The sequence below is a fragment of the Callospermophilus lateralis genome, chromosome 9 (genome assembly GCF_048772815.1).
Source record: "Callospermophilus lateralis isolate mCalLat2 chromosome 9, mCalLat2.hap1, whole genome shotgun sequence".
NCBI classification, from domain to species: domain Eukaryota; kingdom Metazoa; phylum Chordata; class Mammalia; order Rodentia; family Sciuridae; genus Callospermophilus; species Callospermophilus lateralis.
This window is the reverse complement of record NC_135313.1, coordinates 45743859-45759624: the sequence shown is the minus strand read 5'-3', so window position 1 is coordinate 45759624 and position 15766 is coordinate 45743859. Positions and strand designations below refer to the sequence as shown.

The following is a 15766-nucleotide window of genomic DNA, read 5'->3' as shown; positions in this document are numbered from 1 at the left end:
GTCCTTTCTCTTCAATTCTACTAAGATAACATCTGAGAAGTGCAGAATTTAGAAAGCTCCTAGACTTGAGAGTGTTTTGAAATGTAAATGCTTTTTTCCTCATTGAGATTTTCCATATTTTTCTTGAGTTACTTTAAGTCTTTGTAAGGTTTGCTTGGAAACACTACAGGAAATTCTTTGTTGGCACATAGTTAGATGAGATTCTTTATCTTGATTTTTCATACATACAAAGAGAAAAGAGCTGAATCATTGTTTTAATTTGAGGCAGAGAAAATATAAATAAAACATTTCTATAAATGAAAAAAAATAAATGTATGAAATCTACAGGTCTTTTAGGAGAGCAATTGATTTTTTGTCATCTTTTGTATATCACCACCTCTGACCCCGCATCCTCAGCATGTGTATTGAAAGGTACACAAGAGTATGCACAGGCACACATGCACACAAACACACCCTGCCTCAAACAGCACTGATGATTGCTAATTTGAGTGAATGGAAAAGGAAACTAAAATACAATGCATAGTTCTGAATTATTTCAATCATTATTTCAATATCAATTGGTAGAATGAACAGAAATCAATGAATCGGAATATGCTTTTTAAAAGTTCTAACTCAGAATCCACGAATCTGACTAAAAATAATTCATCTGCTATGCACAACAATACTGTATTCAGCCATTCCATTTTTTTTTTTCCTAACTCTAATAAAACTTTCCCTGGTATTTTACACATTTGTAACATTGGTCTTCCAAGCTCTTCCTCTTTGCCCCAGGGCTGAATCATTCTATGTCTGTCATTAAGACTAGAAGAACACATGGAAAGGGAATAAATAATTGCTCTACTGATTGGGTGGAAAATGAAAATAATTTATGCATCAAATAATAACTTTAATTTCACCATTGAACTTTGTTAATTATAAATATGTTAGAAGTAAAATAGATCAATCAGAGGAACTTGTACTTACCATAAAACAAGGCAAGAAAAACAGAAAATACAGAACACACTTTTTCTCCATTATCAGAGTCCAGATGCAATATGCTATGTAATATAAATCAAACTGCAATAGACAATGAAAGAAACAAAATTCATCAATATTTATTAAATAAATATAGAGGGTTCTCAAAAGAAGATTTACTTTACATCTGTACAATAATTTTACTTTGATTTGATTAATAGTTTTGTGTATTACAAATGTTTAAGAATATCATGATTTAAAGTACTAAAAAGCTTAATTAAATACATTTTATCTTAATTTAACTAAACTTACAATCAGGAAAACTTCTTACATATATATTTTTGAGCGATTAAAATGATCTTGGTCTCTTTGTTTTGACCAAATTGGAATAAAATTAGTGAAGTATCAAAATAAAGAATTTCAAGTGAACACCATAACATAAATTTTGATAACACATTTTATTTTAAAGTTTACCTTTATTTTCTATAAGCATTGGTCTAATTTATAATTTACTGACTTTATTCATCTAAGGATGAAATTTTTTTTGAGAATCAACATCCAAATGTCACTAAAATATCCTTATAATTAGTAAAAATTATTCTTCATTTTAGAAAACTAATTCTTTTTAAATCAGAAAATAGAAGTTTTCCTAAGTCATCTACATTATTTAAATAAAATTACAATATATGGACAATATCAAATGAAAGTATTTGTAATGGTAGGGACAATTATGAGCTAATGAAAAATGACCTTTCAAATACCACCCACCAACTTACTTCTCATGAGACAGACATTGCTGGGGTATGGTTCCCAATGTTTACTCTTCACAAGTTCCAGGAGCAACATACTATTTTTTTTTTTATGAAACATGAATTGTCATAGTATAGCCATGGACTACACTATTCATGTAACCAAATATGTAAAAACTATTTTCAAAATTGACAAAATTTCCTCAGTAGACATTTGATATTCAACTATCAGCTTAGATTTAATTCTTTTAGGAAACTTGTCATGAATTTCATTACAAGGCTAAGACCAAAATAAGAAACTTAAAAACCTTTTCCATGTGGTCATGTTTTATTATTTGTATCACATGCTGTGTGTGTACAATGTTAATTAGCACATATAACCTATGCCATTAATCACCCACCAAGACTCACCTGAAGCAGCTTTTCTTGTTAATTGTAGCAATTTCCAAATATTTTGTACTCTTCTATCGGCTATCCTCAGTTTTTATTATTAGGTTATCTTAAAAAAATAACCAAAAAATCAGGTAACATTTTATTAATCTCAAATATTTAAAAAGAGTGAAATAATATATGAAAAACTATAAACCAAAGTTTATGCAATCCAATAATTGATGAGTTGTTGTTTTAGTTTTGATTACATTTTACCATGAGAAAAATCTAATTTCCAAATACTTACATACACAGTTGTCTCCAGATTCAAATCACATTTTCTCTTGAATCGTATTCGACATTTTCTTGAAGACTTTCTTAAATCCAAGGGTCATGACCTAAAATATTGATTAATTTTATAATAATTTACTATTATGTTAGTGAGCCAAATTTATTTCCTTGATAAATCAAATACTTCAAAGTGAATACTAATAAAATGATATTTTATTAACCTGTTCCAATTTCTAAAAATGTTTTTGTAATACATTTGCATTACTATAAAATAACATGTTCACTTCAAGTAATTAATATTTCAGTATGAATTATAGATATATAATAAAAACCCATGGATCTATAAATGTACATATTTCTATAGGTAAATGATTTTAAGTCTGGTTATGCTCTTTTCATACAAAAAATTATCAAATTTTATCATTTACATTATTTTTCCTTTTTCATAGAATTACTCAAATATTTTCCTCAGGAATTTATAACTTAGGAAAATATATCTATATTTATTATATTTATATCCATTTTTCAATGATACTATATAATATTGTCTTTAAAAATAAGTTTTGTTATGTAATTTTCTTAGTAGAATTTTAATTATCATTCCATATTAACAAAAATGCTAAAGAAAGGAGGATTTTTTTTTGGTTTTGATTTTTTGCATGCTTTTTATTAAAGAGAGTTGAAGGTAGTTAGAAATAGTATTACTCCTAACACTCTCATTAGCATATCAGTGATAACATATTAGGACTTTTGTAAAAGAATTATAAATTAAAATTATAAATTAAAAATTTATGAACTTGTGAAGAGTAAACATTGAGAACCATACCCCAGCAATGTCTGTCTCATTAAAATTATAAATTAAAAAGCTATATAAAATCCTTGATTAAATTCCACTCTTAAATGTGTGTTTTCAGCTAGAACTAAGGAATGATATTGAACACCTCAATTTTATGATCATTAAACTTGAACTCTGTCGTGACATTTTGGCAGCTTCCGACTTATGGTCTATTTCCAGCTATGTTCTATTTCTCTTGCAATATAACCAAATAAACTGCCAAGTTATCCATCATTATTTGCTAGATTAACATAAAAATATACTTTATATGTTCTGTATTCAAAATTTTATTTCTCTTATATATCTATTCACAGATATATTTTATTTTAAACTTATTATTTTAAATAGTGCAACATTCTTTATAATTATTTATTTTAAAACTATAATTTAATCCATATAAAAGTATGTGTATTTAAATATTATATTAAAATATAAATATTATTTAAATATTAAATAAGACCATAAAAATTACTATTTGGAAATCATGTTTTATAAATGATTGGTGATTTACACAAGTCAGAACTAAATTATCTTTAATTTGTACATGGGCTCAAAAAATTAAAGGAGAAAATATTTAAAAATTAAATTTGCAAGTCTCCCAAATCCAACATATTTCAGAAAATTTTATCCATATTTGAGAAAATTTTTGTTGCCTACCTATTAGATTTTAAAATCAGTGTTCCAAAATATCTTAGTGAATATGTCTTGGTCACTCCTCATCCTGGCCCTCATACTTGAAAAGGAAGTTATCAACTCACAATATATATATTCTACAAATGGTTCAATATATATAGCTTTCTTTCATCATCCTATTCCCTAGTAATCTAGAATATGTGCTGCTAGGAGCAAGGTTGTATTTTGTACTGTGTGCTGCATTTCTTATCAAAAGGGCATACCTATTGCCCAGGGTTTATCAATGGTAGAACAGCAAATTTGGGTGATATTCATTCACACAGAGAATGAACACCTGTATTCTCCAGGAGATGCATCAACATCCAATTCCCTAGGTGATGCTATCCTATTCTCTCAACTCATCTATTCTAAAAAGGATCTAACAAAGTTTCCCTTCTAGCAGACATTTGTAGTGAGTGAGTGGTCATTATGAAGGAATCTCCCCTTTCACCAAGGGCTCTCTAGGCCAATTTTGTATGGATCATGACTAGGCATGTAGATGATGCCACTGCAAATTAGCTAAAACTCAATTCAGACTGAGTCTCATGTTAGTAGAAATAATGCCAAGATTATTCTCACAAGTATGTTTAACTGTTTTCCTAGGTTTAAGTCATTGGTTCTTTTCATACTTCCGCTAAATGGCTCATTCTGTAAATGGTTCTCTCTTCTACTTTAGCTTATTACAAATTTATCTTTGCTAGAATACATTTGATATTAACTAACTAAAGCTGATAAACAAATGGTTCTCAATCACTTATCACTTTCAGGTGTTAAATTATTTACTGCAATTGAACTGCATGTTACCACATGATATCTAGTAGTTTTCATTTAATTTTTGGAAGAAACCAAGTGAATAATGAAAAGAAGTCATTAAGTGATTTAGTCTGCTGGTAGTTAGTTCCAAGGGTACTAACATTTACTTAGTATGAAAAGAACTTTTCAGACCTGAGGAAATTCTAATTTATACTCCTACATGAAATTGTAATCATAGTGGTACTAGGAGTAATTACTTTTATCATGCTAGCACTAGTCTCATGGATCCTGTAAGTTTTATTTTTTTTTATTTTACCTTCACAAATTTAATAAAGTGAAAGAGTTGGTTCTACTGCAAAACATGAGATTGGTTTTTTAATTGTATAAACAGAATAATACATATATATTCTTATTTGTAAACATGCTCTATATTTCCCCCAAATATTCAACATTAACATTTTAAAAAATTATTTATTTCATCACAAAAACAACTTTGAGAAATGAAAAATGTCTCAAAAATGAAATAACTTTTGAACTAAAACTGCTTAGGACTGGGGATGTAGCTCAGTGGTAGCATGCTCATTAATATGCACAAGGCCCATCCCTAGCAGAGGGAGGGAGGGGAGAAGAGAGAGAATGAGTTGATACAGAGCTGCCTAGGAACTCAAAACACTTTTTTAAATTTACCATTCCTTCGAACTACCATGATTCACTCTACTTGACTTTTTTTTTTTCATGGTTTTACTTTTTAAATTTTGAAGTTTTAAGAGGGTTAATCATTCTTAGCTTACTATAGTGTATGTTTTATGATTTATTCTACACAAATATTTTATTCTACACAAAAACAGTTGATGTGGTACTAATTTATCAGAAGACAAAAACATAAATTTTGTACATGCATATCAAAACATACTTTTAATTATTTTTCTTGATAATAATTCTTATCTTTAATTGCTACCTAATCGTCATATTTAAAAGTATGTTCACTCTAAGATTAAGAGAAAGAAAAGTTTCATCTTCCACTTTTCCATTTCAGAAATGTCTTAGATTTTTATAGGCCCAAAGCCATATTCTTTTTTCCACATATTTATACATTTACCATAAACTTAGCCAACAGAAGCATTTCCCATACATATCTAGTTTGCCATAGTAGCCTGAATTTTTGTGTAAGCAAAGATGAGCATGCCTTCCCTTACTTATGGTTTATTATACAAGCTGCTATTCTCCTGAATCAAAACAAAGGATAAACAGTCTTTTCTGATCCCAATATTCCACACCTGCATTGCAAATGGAAATTTCTTCTTTCTACACAATCTATCATAGATTGTATCACTGAAAAAAAAAGTCAGGGTGCAGAAACCTGGTTACCTTTCATTTTCTCCTCAATATTTATTTTTGGCAAAACCTCATTCTTTGTAATAGAATTATTATTGCAAGTTACTAACTGACTTTACTTTTAATAGAGTCTGAAAAATAAATGCCACTCTAAGGTTTTAATGCTTCAGTCAAACACTGCCTGCAGCCCCGCTCACACTTTCAACAAAAGCAAAATAAAAAGAGGCTTCTCTTTTTAAAGATCTGTTACTGATAAAAACAAAACAAAACAAAAAAACTAAAACTAAATTTCTTTTGTTTTATGTTATTTGAGACATATTATTTTAGGCTAAATGATTGTTCCTCAAAATGTGAATTCATGGGTCACTTGAATCATAATCACCACCAAAACTTGCTGAAAAATGTTAGAATGGACAGACCAAAACCTCTCTGAATTAGAATATTTAGGAGAAAAACTTAGGAGTCCACATTTTTACTATGTTTCCAAGGAAATTCTTGGCCTGTCAGATTTGAAACCCAGAACATGAATGCATCATCCTTACTGGGTCATGCTGAAACCTGAATGTACTTATAATTATTTGTCTGTAGGGACTGGCCAGACCATATTTAAAAGGAATATCTAGTAAGAATCCAGCAAAATATTCTGCAATGCTCCCAGGCGTGACTACTATCCTAGAATTCCCAGAGCAAGTTATTTAAATACCTTCTTGAAAACATAATCACATAATTATTTATTTGTGTGCCTGTTTTGTCATTAAATTGTGTATATAGTAAGAATAGGGCAGACATCATAGTCATCTCTGTGGCTCCAAATCCTAGCAGAGTGACTGCAGAAAGAGGGCATGGAGAAAGTATTTTTTGAGTGAATTACTTATGAAGTGAATTTAATCAAATTGTAGAAACCTGATGTTTATAGGTATTCTTAATTCTCCCAATCATATTATAACTTTCTGAGTCATTAAAAAAAAACATGCAGCAGATGCAGCAGAATGAGAATAAGCAGAAAAACTTTGAAAATTTTGAAAACTTTGGTAACGTGAGAAAGCATGGATCCATTGTTCATGGTTCTGTGATATAGGAGTGTACTCGCAAAGACCCGTAGACTCCTACAGGGCCTCTAACCTGACAAGCAAGGAAATGGGGACCTCAGTACTACAATCACAAGAACTGAATTCTGCCAACAACCTGAATGAATCTTCAGATAGAATTTCCCCCAGAACTTCTAAAGAGAAGACAGCTCTGCCAATATTTTGATGTGGTCCTTGCTTGCTACCCTTGAAACACCTAAAACTTCTAATCTACAGAACTGTGAGATAATTAGTGTTTGTTGCTTCCAACTATGAAATTCATGTTAATTTGTTGTACCTGGAAGAAAAATGAATACAAATCATGACTTGATCAAAGTTATATCTTCTCATCAAATTTAAGAGGTATCTTTATGCTTCCCAACTAACCAGTCATTCCTCTGACCTTTATATTATATTCATCTCAGTGTAAGACAGTCACACAAACTAGCAGTGATTTTTCCAGGTTGAGTATTTTGATAAAATCAACTTGACTTTATTCTGCTTCATTTACTTCATGAGAAAATGACAATTGAACTAGACCTTTAATAGGGCTCCTTCTTTCTATTAATACTTGTTAGATGTTGTACACTAAAATCAAAGAAACAGCTTCAAATTCCAGGTCTTTTAATACTTAGACTCTCTAAGCTGACTTCATAACCTGAAAATAGGTGTATAAGTACTGGCTATTTTAGAAATTTGATATGACTTATAAAAGAGATAAACTCAATTAATATCTGGCTCAGTCGATGTTGCCTCTGATTTTTGTCATAACTCATCTTCTTGCATTATTTTACATATTTAATTACCTGATAGATATAAAGAATTTGTCTCCTATATAAGAACTTGTCTCCTAATTATTTTACATATTAAATTACCAGATATAAAGAACTTGTCTCCTAACTTGTCTCAAAACAAGCACTAGCTTATTATTTGTATCACTCTATAATGTATAATCACAAGGATGACAATTTCTACTGAATGAAACAGACAAGTCCAACATACAAATATAAGTGATTTGGTCATGGTAACAAAGATGTCTATGGCTGACTCCAAGCTCAGAACTCAGATTCTCTGGCCCTTTGCCTTATATTTTACTACTTTGGAGAATGGACACAGTTAAGGTTTAGACAATTAAGGTTTTTAAAAATACTGGATACATTTTGCTGTACTTATTCAATAAATCTTACTTATTCATTTTCTCATTTAATTTTGCTATAGATAGATTTATACTCCTCCCTGCAAAATTTCTTTTTTAAATTCCTTTCCTGACTGATGTGGTCATGTGTGATGGTCTTCTTGTTGTTTTGTTGGTAAATGGCTTGACAACTCAGACTTGCCATTCTAGTAAGGTACCCAAACAAAAACTGCATATACTGCTTCAACTTTGAGTGCATAAAAATACATTTAAATACTTTTAAAAATTCAATTAGTCATCCTACACTATTTATTGAGCATGTATTTTCTAATCTTTCAGTGAGATGGAAGTGAAGTCATGTTTTGCAGGGTAAAATGTTAATCAAGTTTTCTTTTCTCAATAAAAATATCAAGTTGGAGAGATGATCTTATGCTGATTTTATTGGCTTAATTCACTACTTTTAAACTCTGTCCTTAGAATATATTCATAAGTTTTAATAAGAAATGGTTTCACCAATACAAAATTAGTGTTGGAACTCAGTCATTTGATGAACTTTAAACAATAGCCTGCTTCCACTCCCCCCACAAGCATTTTGTTTTAGAGAAGACACTTGAATTTAATTCCAAGTATTAAGGTTCCAATGCTAAGAATATTAATATTGTTCTACTGATTAATGGTAGATTTTTTCCAGATAGATATTGAAATTGGCATAATAGAGGGGTGATACATGATATCAGTTACAAGTAGAGGCGATATTTGTATTGCAAATACTAATTAGACTTTCTGATCTTAAAGTCCAACTTCATCCATATATTAGCAAGTCAGACAACTTCTTTATGAATATTTTTTTCATCTATAAAATAATTCCTAAACTTGAAAACTACTGAGAAAATAAGATAATGTATATGACCTTCTGAAAACTCAGAAAATGCTAGCTATATTGTTGTATCATATTAAAATTTGTAGAAATATGTGTTAGTCAGCTTCTTTGACTGTGACAAAATACCTGAGATAAATAATGTTAAAACAATATTTTGGCTTTCATTTTCAAAGATTTTAAATCATTTCACTTAGCAACATGACTTTGGATAAATGGCAAAGCTAAATATTACAATAGAAGCATATGGTAGAACAAAGTGGCCAACTTCCCACTATGCCCTCCAAGGACTTATCCCTATTGACCTCATTTCCTTTCAAAGGCCCCACTTGCACCACCTCCCAAAAGCCCCCCAAACTGGCAACTAAGCTTTAAACATACAACCTTTGGGGGCGTTTAAGACCTAAACCATAACAAAATATAAAGAAGCTTAAACATATTTTGATTTCTTGCCATAATTTCAATAGCATTATAGTGAAAAATTAATGCTTTATTTCAAGAAGGTAATCAATTTACATCTGTAGTTTTTAAAAATTTTTTGCAGAAATAATATGGTTCTTTTCTGTTATTTCATTTACATAGTTATAAAACAATCAAATAAAGCAGAAATTAAGTATAGTCCCAGATATGATGTCAATCTACTTAATATTAATGTGTAGTACTTAATACTTAATGTGTAGTACTTAACAGTATTACAAAATCTACTTAATACTTAATGTGTAGTACTTAACAATACTACACATTTCCCAATACCGAGCCTACAAAAAATGAAGCTTTAGCAAAATTTTGAGCCTATTATAATAAATAGTGACAGTTTATAAAATAAAGCATGCTAATCCTATTAAAAATAAGTTCAAAATCCTCTAAGATTTGACTGTAATTTAAAATGAACTACAATAGCATTTACTAACACTGTAATGGAACAACAAAAAGCTCACATTGAGTCCATGCTGACTTGTTATCTAATGAACATTCCAGGTTGGATAGTTGAATAACTATTAAAGAGAGATGATTTTGTGATTAAGTTTGGGATTTCATTTTACACTCTGAAGTACTTACTCATGGGAATAATTTTCCCATTGTGGGCATAATTAGCCATTTTCCGGTGATTTTGGCCACTCTCTTTTTATTTGAAAGAGGCAAGTGTCCAAATATCAGCCCAATTACCTAACGGTGGGAGGGAACTTGAAAAAAAAAATGCTTTGTACTTGATGGAACACTCTCCCTCCAGGAGATCTAATATGGAAAGAATTAATTGCTCAAAAAACAGAAACAAAACACATCTTTCCAAATCTTTGAACTACAAGTTTACACATATTTCCCTTCCACAAAGTCAAGAGTAAAACTCTAGGAGGAAACCTATTTTCTTCCACCAACAATAATTTCAGAAAAAAAATTAATGTTAATTTAATGTTAATTAAATTTTTAATTTTAACTGAAATAAAAATCATACATGTTTATAGGATATTATATTATATTTTCCTATCTGTATACATTGTGTAATGTTCAAATCAGGGTAACATATCTATCTCCTCAAATGTTGATCATTTCTTTTTGGTGAAAACATTCAAAATCTTTTCTTCTAGCTTTTTAAAATATGTACAAAATACACTATCATTATCTAGATTTACCATAATGTGCAACAAAACTCCAGAGCTTTTTGCTTCTATCTAAATATATAACTTAACAGTGATAACTGTTCATTCCAGACAATCAACCTTACACCCTGTCCCCATCACATCTGTTCTCCCAGCCTCTGGTAACCACCATTGTATGAGATCAACATTTTAGTTTCTATGTGTAAATGAGATCATGTAGTACACATCTTTCTATGCTGGTCTTCTTTCATGTAACATAAGGAACTCCAGAGTTCCTTTGTTAGATATATAACTTTGTTAGAATTTTAATTTAAACCTATGATCTAAGTTTAATTTTAGTCTCTGATCAAAGTTATGGTATTCTTGTTACATGGAGCTTTTCAATCATTTTTAAAACAAAATTTATATAGCACCTATTAGCACATTTTGACATTAAGAAATTAATGACAGGAATTCTTATGGCACATTTATTTTATTCCTTGATAAAATGAATTATTTTCCTATAGAGAATCCATTCCCTCAGGTTCAAGTGAGACTGCCTTCCTGGTCATTGAGGTGAGAAGTGACTAATGTCAGGACTAACACAGTCCTCTGATTTAGGCTGGCTTGGCCATGGACAGGTAGTGCAAGCTCCACCATCTGGATTGTCCCTGGGACATTTCCATCAGTGTTATCAAGGATGATTTTCTCTTTCCCCTAGGGTTCAAAGCAAATAGGGCTCATGAGTATTGGGTTATTCATCCTTCTTATTAATGGAAAAAAACTATTCAAAAAATGGAGACAAACAGGAAAACAGGAAAAAATTAGCTGAGATTTGAGGATTAGTAGACAATCTTATAACATTATTAGAGCACTCGAATGTGGCCATATTTGAAGTCAGCTACAATTCTGGAATTCCTCATCAATATAACTGTTAAATTGGATTTTGTAGCCAAAACATTCAGGACTAACATTTTGAGAAGTGCTGGTGTAGTGAAATTATTATGGAGTATGGAATCAGAAGGTTTCATCTTGCATTCCAACTATGATTGAAAAACATGAATATTCTTGAGTTAATCACTTTGGTTGGTCTCCATTTCCTGACCTGTAAAGTTAGATAACTTCAAATTCCTCCCACCATACCATCAAAATACCTACAGATTGTTTTCTTTTTCACCAAAGCAGAACATCATTATTCAGAACCAAAGGATATCTATGCCCAGCCAATAGGAATTCAGAACCAACTTTTAGATTCATATATATCTATAATGTATTTTTTTTTCTAAATATGAAATAGACTTTGCAATATATGCTGTCTATTAATCCACAGCTAATGCATGCCTCTGACAAGACATTATTCCCAGCTCAAAGAGTAAATTCAACCCTTAGACAAAAACTTGTTTATCACCTTGTTTAAGGCACTACTGCATTTTTAGATATAACATTAAAATTACACGTGACACAAAATAAGCAAACTAGACTACATCAAGATCATAAATTCTTCATACAAATAGTACCATCAAGAAAATGAGGGGCTAGGGTATGCTCAGTGGTGCAGCTCTTATCTAGAATGTGTGAGTCTCTGGGTTCAACCCCCCAAACAGACAGACACACATACACACACACATGAATACATTCACACAAAAACAAATTAGAAAGCCACCACCAAAATACAAATGACTTCAATGAAAGTGAAAGAGATAGTCCCATTTTTAAAAATATCTCCACCCTTGGGGATAGGAATGTAGCAAAGTGGTATGGAGTTTGCCTAACATTCAGGAGGGTTTGGTTTTGATCCAAAGGACAGAAAAAATAATAATTTGCACAATGGGAAAAAATATTTGCAAATCACATATTTGATACAGATTTTTATCCAGAACATACAATGTACTCTTACTACTCAATAATAAGAAGTTAAACGACACAGTTTAAAAGTGGGCAAAGGATTTGACAAATGACCAATAAGCACTTGAAAAAAGGCTCAGCAACATTAGTCATCAGGAAAATACAATTCAAAACCACAATAAGATACTACTTCATCTCCACTAGGCAGCTATGGTTAAAAAATACAATAATAACTGTAAGAAAGGACGTGGGGAAACTGTAACCTTCATACATTGCTGGAAGAAATGTAAAATGTTGCAGCAACTTTGGAAAACACTTCAGCTGTTTTTCTAAATGTTAAATTCAAAGTTATTATATGACCCATAAATTGTACCTCTAAAAAATATACTCAAGAAAAAATTAAAACATATATCCAAATATTTATACATGAATGTTCCTGGCATTAACTTATCTTAATGGTTGAAAAGTGGGAATAACTCAAATGTACATCAGTTGATGAACAAATAAAGAATATGCGATAAATCTACACACTGGAAATATTATTCAGCAATAAAAGAAAAAAGTATTAATGCCTGCTGCAGAATGAACATGCTAAAAGCCAGTCAAGAAAACCCAAATACTTTATTGATATATTATATGAAATGTCCAAAGTATGCAAATCTATATAAATGAAGACTATACTAGTAGATGCCTGGAATTGAGGGAAGATGGCCATGAGTAATTACTAATGGGCACAGGAATTCTTCCTTGGGTGGGGCACTATTCTAAAAATAGATTGTGTGTTAATTGCACAACTCATGAATAGACTAAAACCATTGGACTTTACACTGTAAGTGAGTAAACTATGTGTTGTGTGATTTATATATTAATAAAGCTGTTTAAAAATCAATAAGTGCAAAAGCGGCATGTATAGCTAAGGAAGAATTAAGGTGACTAGAACATCCACCCCACTCTCCACTCTCCTTTGTTAGAGACAGTTAATATTCATGTTATAAAATAATATCTACTGACCAAAATATTTGCTAAGCTTTATTACAGCATATTGTGGATATAAAAGCTGAATTGTCCCTATAATAGATGCATTATTTCATGCTTAACAACAAAAAATAAATGGATTTCATATGTATAAAATTGTATGGATTTGTGAAGAAAAATTTTCCACAAAATTTGTTTTTTTCAGAAACTATTTTTCATTCATGTACAAAATATATTTTCTTTTATAAATAAATTTACATTTTTTTTTTTAAATTACATGTCTTTAAGGCAAACTTGTTAATTTATACTTTAAAAATTCCCCCTAGGCTTACACAGGATATGTCATTGCTCTTTTTTTTTTTTTTTTCCTTCTACCAGTGCTTTTATTTTTCACATTTTTAGAGTTTATTTCATTTTCATAATACAGTGAAAAACTGACAATTTATGTGCAAAATGTAGATTTTTCATTACATTTGTGACATTTTAATTGTTATTATAAACAACAATATCAAATATATGAGAAATATTACAAGAAGGAAAAGAGAAATATCAGACTTTGCTTCTTTGTTGGAAATTAATACAGGTTAGAAATTTTTCATCCCAATAATTTCTTTTCTGTGGAGTTATTGCAAGATAAAAAAAAAGGAGGATGGAAATTTAAAAGTCAAGGAAGAGAAAAAGAGAGAGAGAAGTTACAAAATGGAGAGACAAGAAAGATAGGAGGGAGGAAGAGAAGGGGAGAGGGTGGTAGGAGTAGGAGGTGGGGGAGAGGGAGAGAAAAGGAAGAGAGCCACATATGGAGGAAGAAAGAAAAAAAATGTGTTTCTATGGTAAATACACATTTTATTTAAAAGTAATGCCTTCTATTTTTATAAAAAAGCCTACAAAATGATTGTATTGAAATCTGTTCTTCAATAGTGTGAGGAATAGCAAGTCCAGTGGTCAATTTTCAGAATATAGTATTTAGCCTTAAATGTAAAATTGGGATGTAAGAAAGGCAGCCAGAGGGCAAATAGAGCAGAAGGGAAAGTGACAATAGCACCATAGCCTGAGGATGTGCAGATCCAAAGTGCAGGCACCTGAATTACCCCTTGACAATCAGGAGGTGGGGGAAGGGGTGGGCCTGACCAGCAGAGAGAGAAATCTCTCCATTAAGAGTAATTTGGCACGTGCCTGCAATCCCAGGCAGGAGGATTGTGAATTCAAAGCCAGCCTCAGCATAAAGCAAGGTGCTAAGCAACTCAGTGAGACCCTGTCTCTAAATAAAATACAAAATAGGGCTGGGAATGTGGCTCAGTGTTTGAGTGCCCTTGAGTTCAATCCCCAGTGCCAAAAAAAAAAAAAAAAATAGAGAGAGAGAGAGAGAAAGAAAGAGTACCTTAGGTAAAGAAGTAGAGCTGCTGTGTATACATGTCAGAGTGCATTCACCCCAAGAAGACTTTCCGACCACAAGAGAAACAAAGGGAGATGGGAACAACTGAAGGTAGGTATATATATATATATATATATATATATATATATATATATATATATATATATATATATATATATATTTAACCCATTATGAGATGGTAAAAGCTAGGTGACATTCGGGAAGAGTGTAAATCCCATAGTATTCTACTAATGAGGAACCGTAGGGGAGGAACATTATACTCTAGGGGATAAAAAGCTGGTTATGGTTATACCCAATATGTGTGCCTGCTCCCCTTGACACTGGGTCTTACAGGACACCCAGCATTGCAAGACCATTAGAAAAGCAAAGCCTGGCTTTTTGCTATACCTTGTGTCTCTTAGTCCATTCTTTGGTTTTGAATAGGTGAACGTGTTTCTCACACTAGTGACTCATTTTTTACATCTATTAAACAGAATATTTTCTTAGTATTTTAAAATATATTCATATTCATTCATTTATCAAAACATATATACACACATATATATGTGTGTATATATGTGTAAACATACATACACACATATATATGTGTGTATAATATGTGTAAACATACACACATATACACATGTGTAAATATACCCCAATATGTTCCAAAGATTAGTTAATAATGAGGTTCCAGAAACCCTATGATTTCTGCTCTCAATTAAAACATAGCAGGAGGACAAATAGGTACCCCTATGAGTAATAAAGTGCTACATATTGTCAATAAATATTTTTAGTGTCAAATTGATCATATGAAATTATATATTTTATGTGGGTTGAGTACAGGAGTGAATGTGGGACGGCGATGAGAAAGAGGGAGAGAGAGAGAGATGAGTGTGTGAGAAAGGTCTTTATAGAGAACATGACATTTATTATGTGGAGTTTGGAAGTAGCAGGTGT

General features: G+C 31.0%; 1 protein-coding gene across 2 annotated transcripts in view; it reads right to left on the bottom strand.

Moving 5' to 3' along the window:
- The window catches only part of Calcrl (calcitonin receptor like receptor), a 100901-nt gene that overhangs the window by 39616 nt on the left and 45519 nt on the right, over positions 1 to 15766 (bottom strand). For both annotated transcript variants that reach the window (XM_076866138.2, XM_076866137.2), the window contains 3 exons: positions 2380 to 2470; positions 2115 to 2202; positions 964 to 1056 (listed from right to left, as the gene is read on the bottom strand). In XM_076866138.2, coding sequence (XP_076722253.1) covers positions 964 to 1014 — 51 coding nt within the window. In that variant the 5' untranslated portion in view covers positions 1015 to 1056; positions 2115 to 2202; positions 2380 to 2470. The remainder of the gene's footprint in view (positions 1 to 963; positions 1057 to 2114; positions 2203 to 2379; positions 2471 to 15766) is intronic.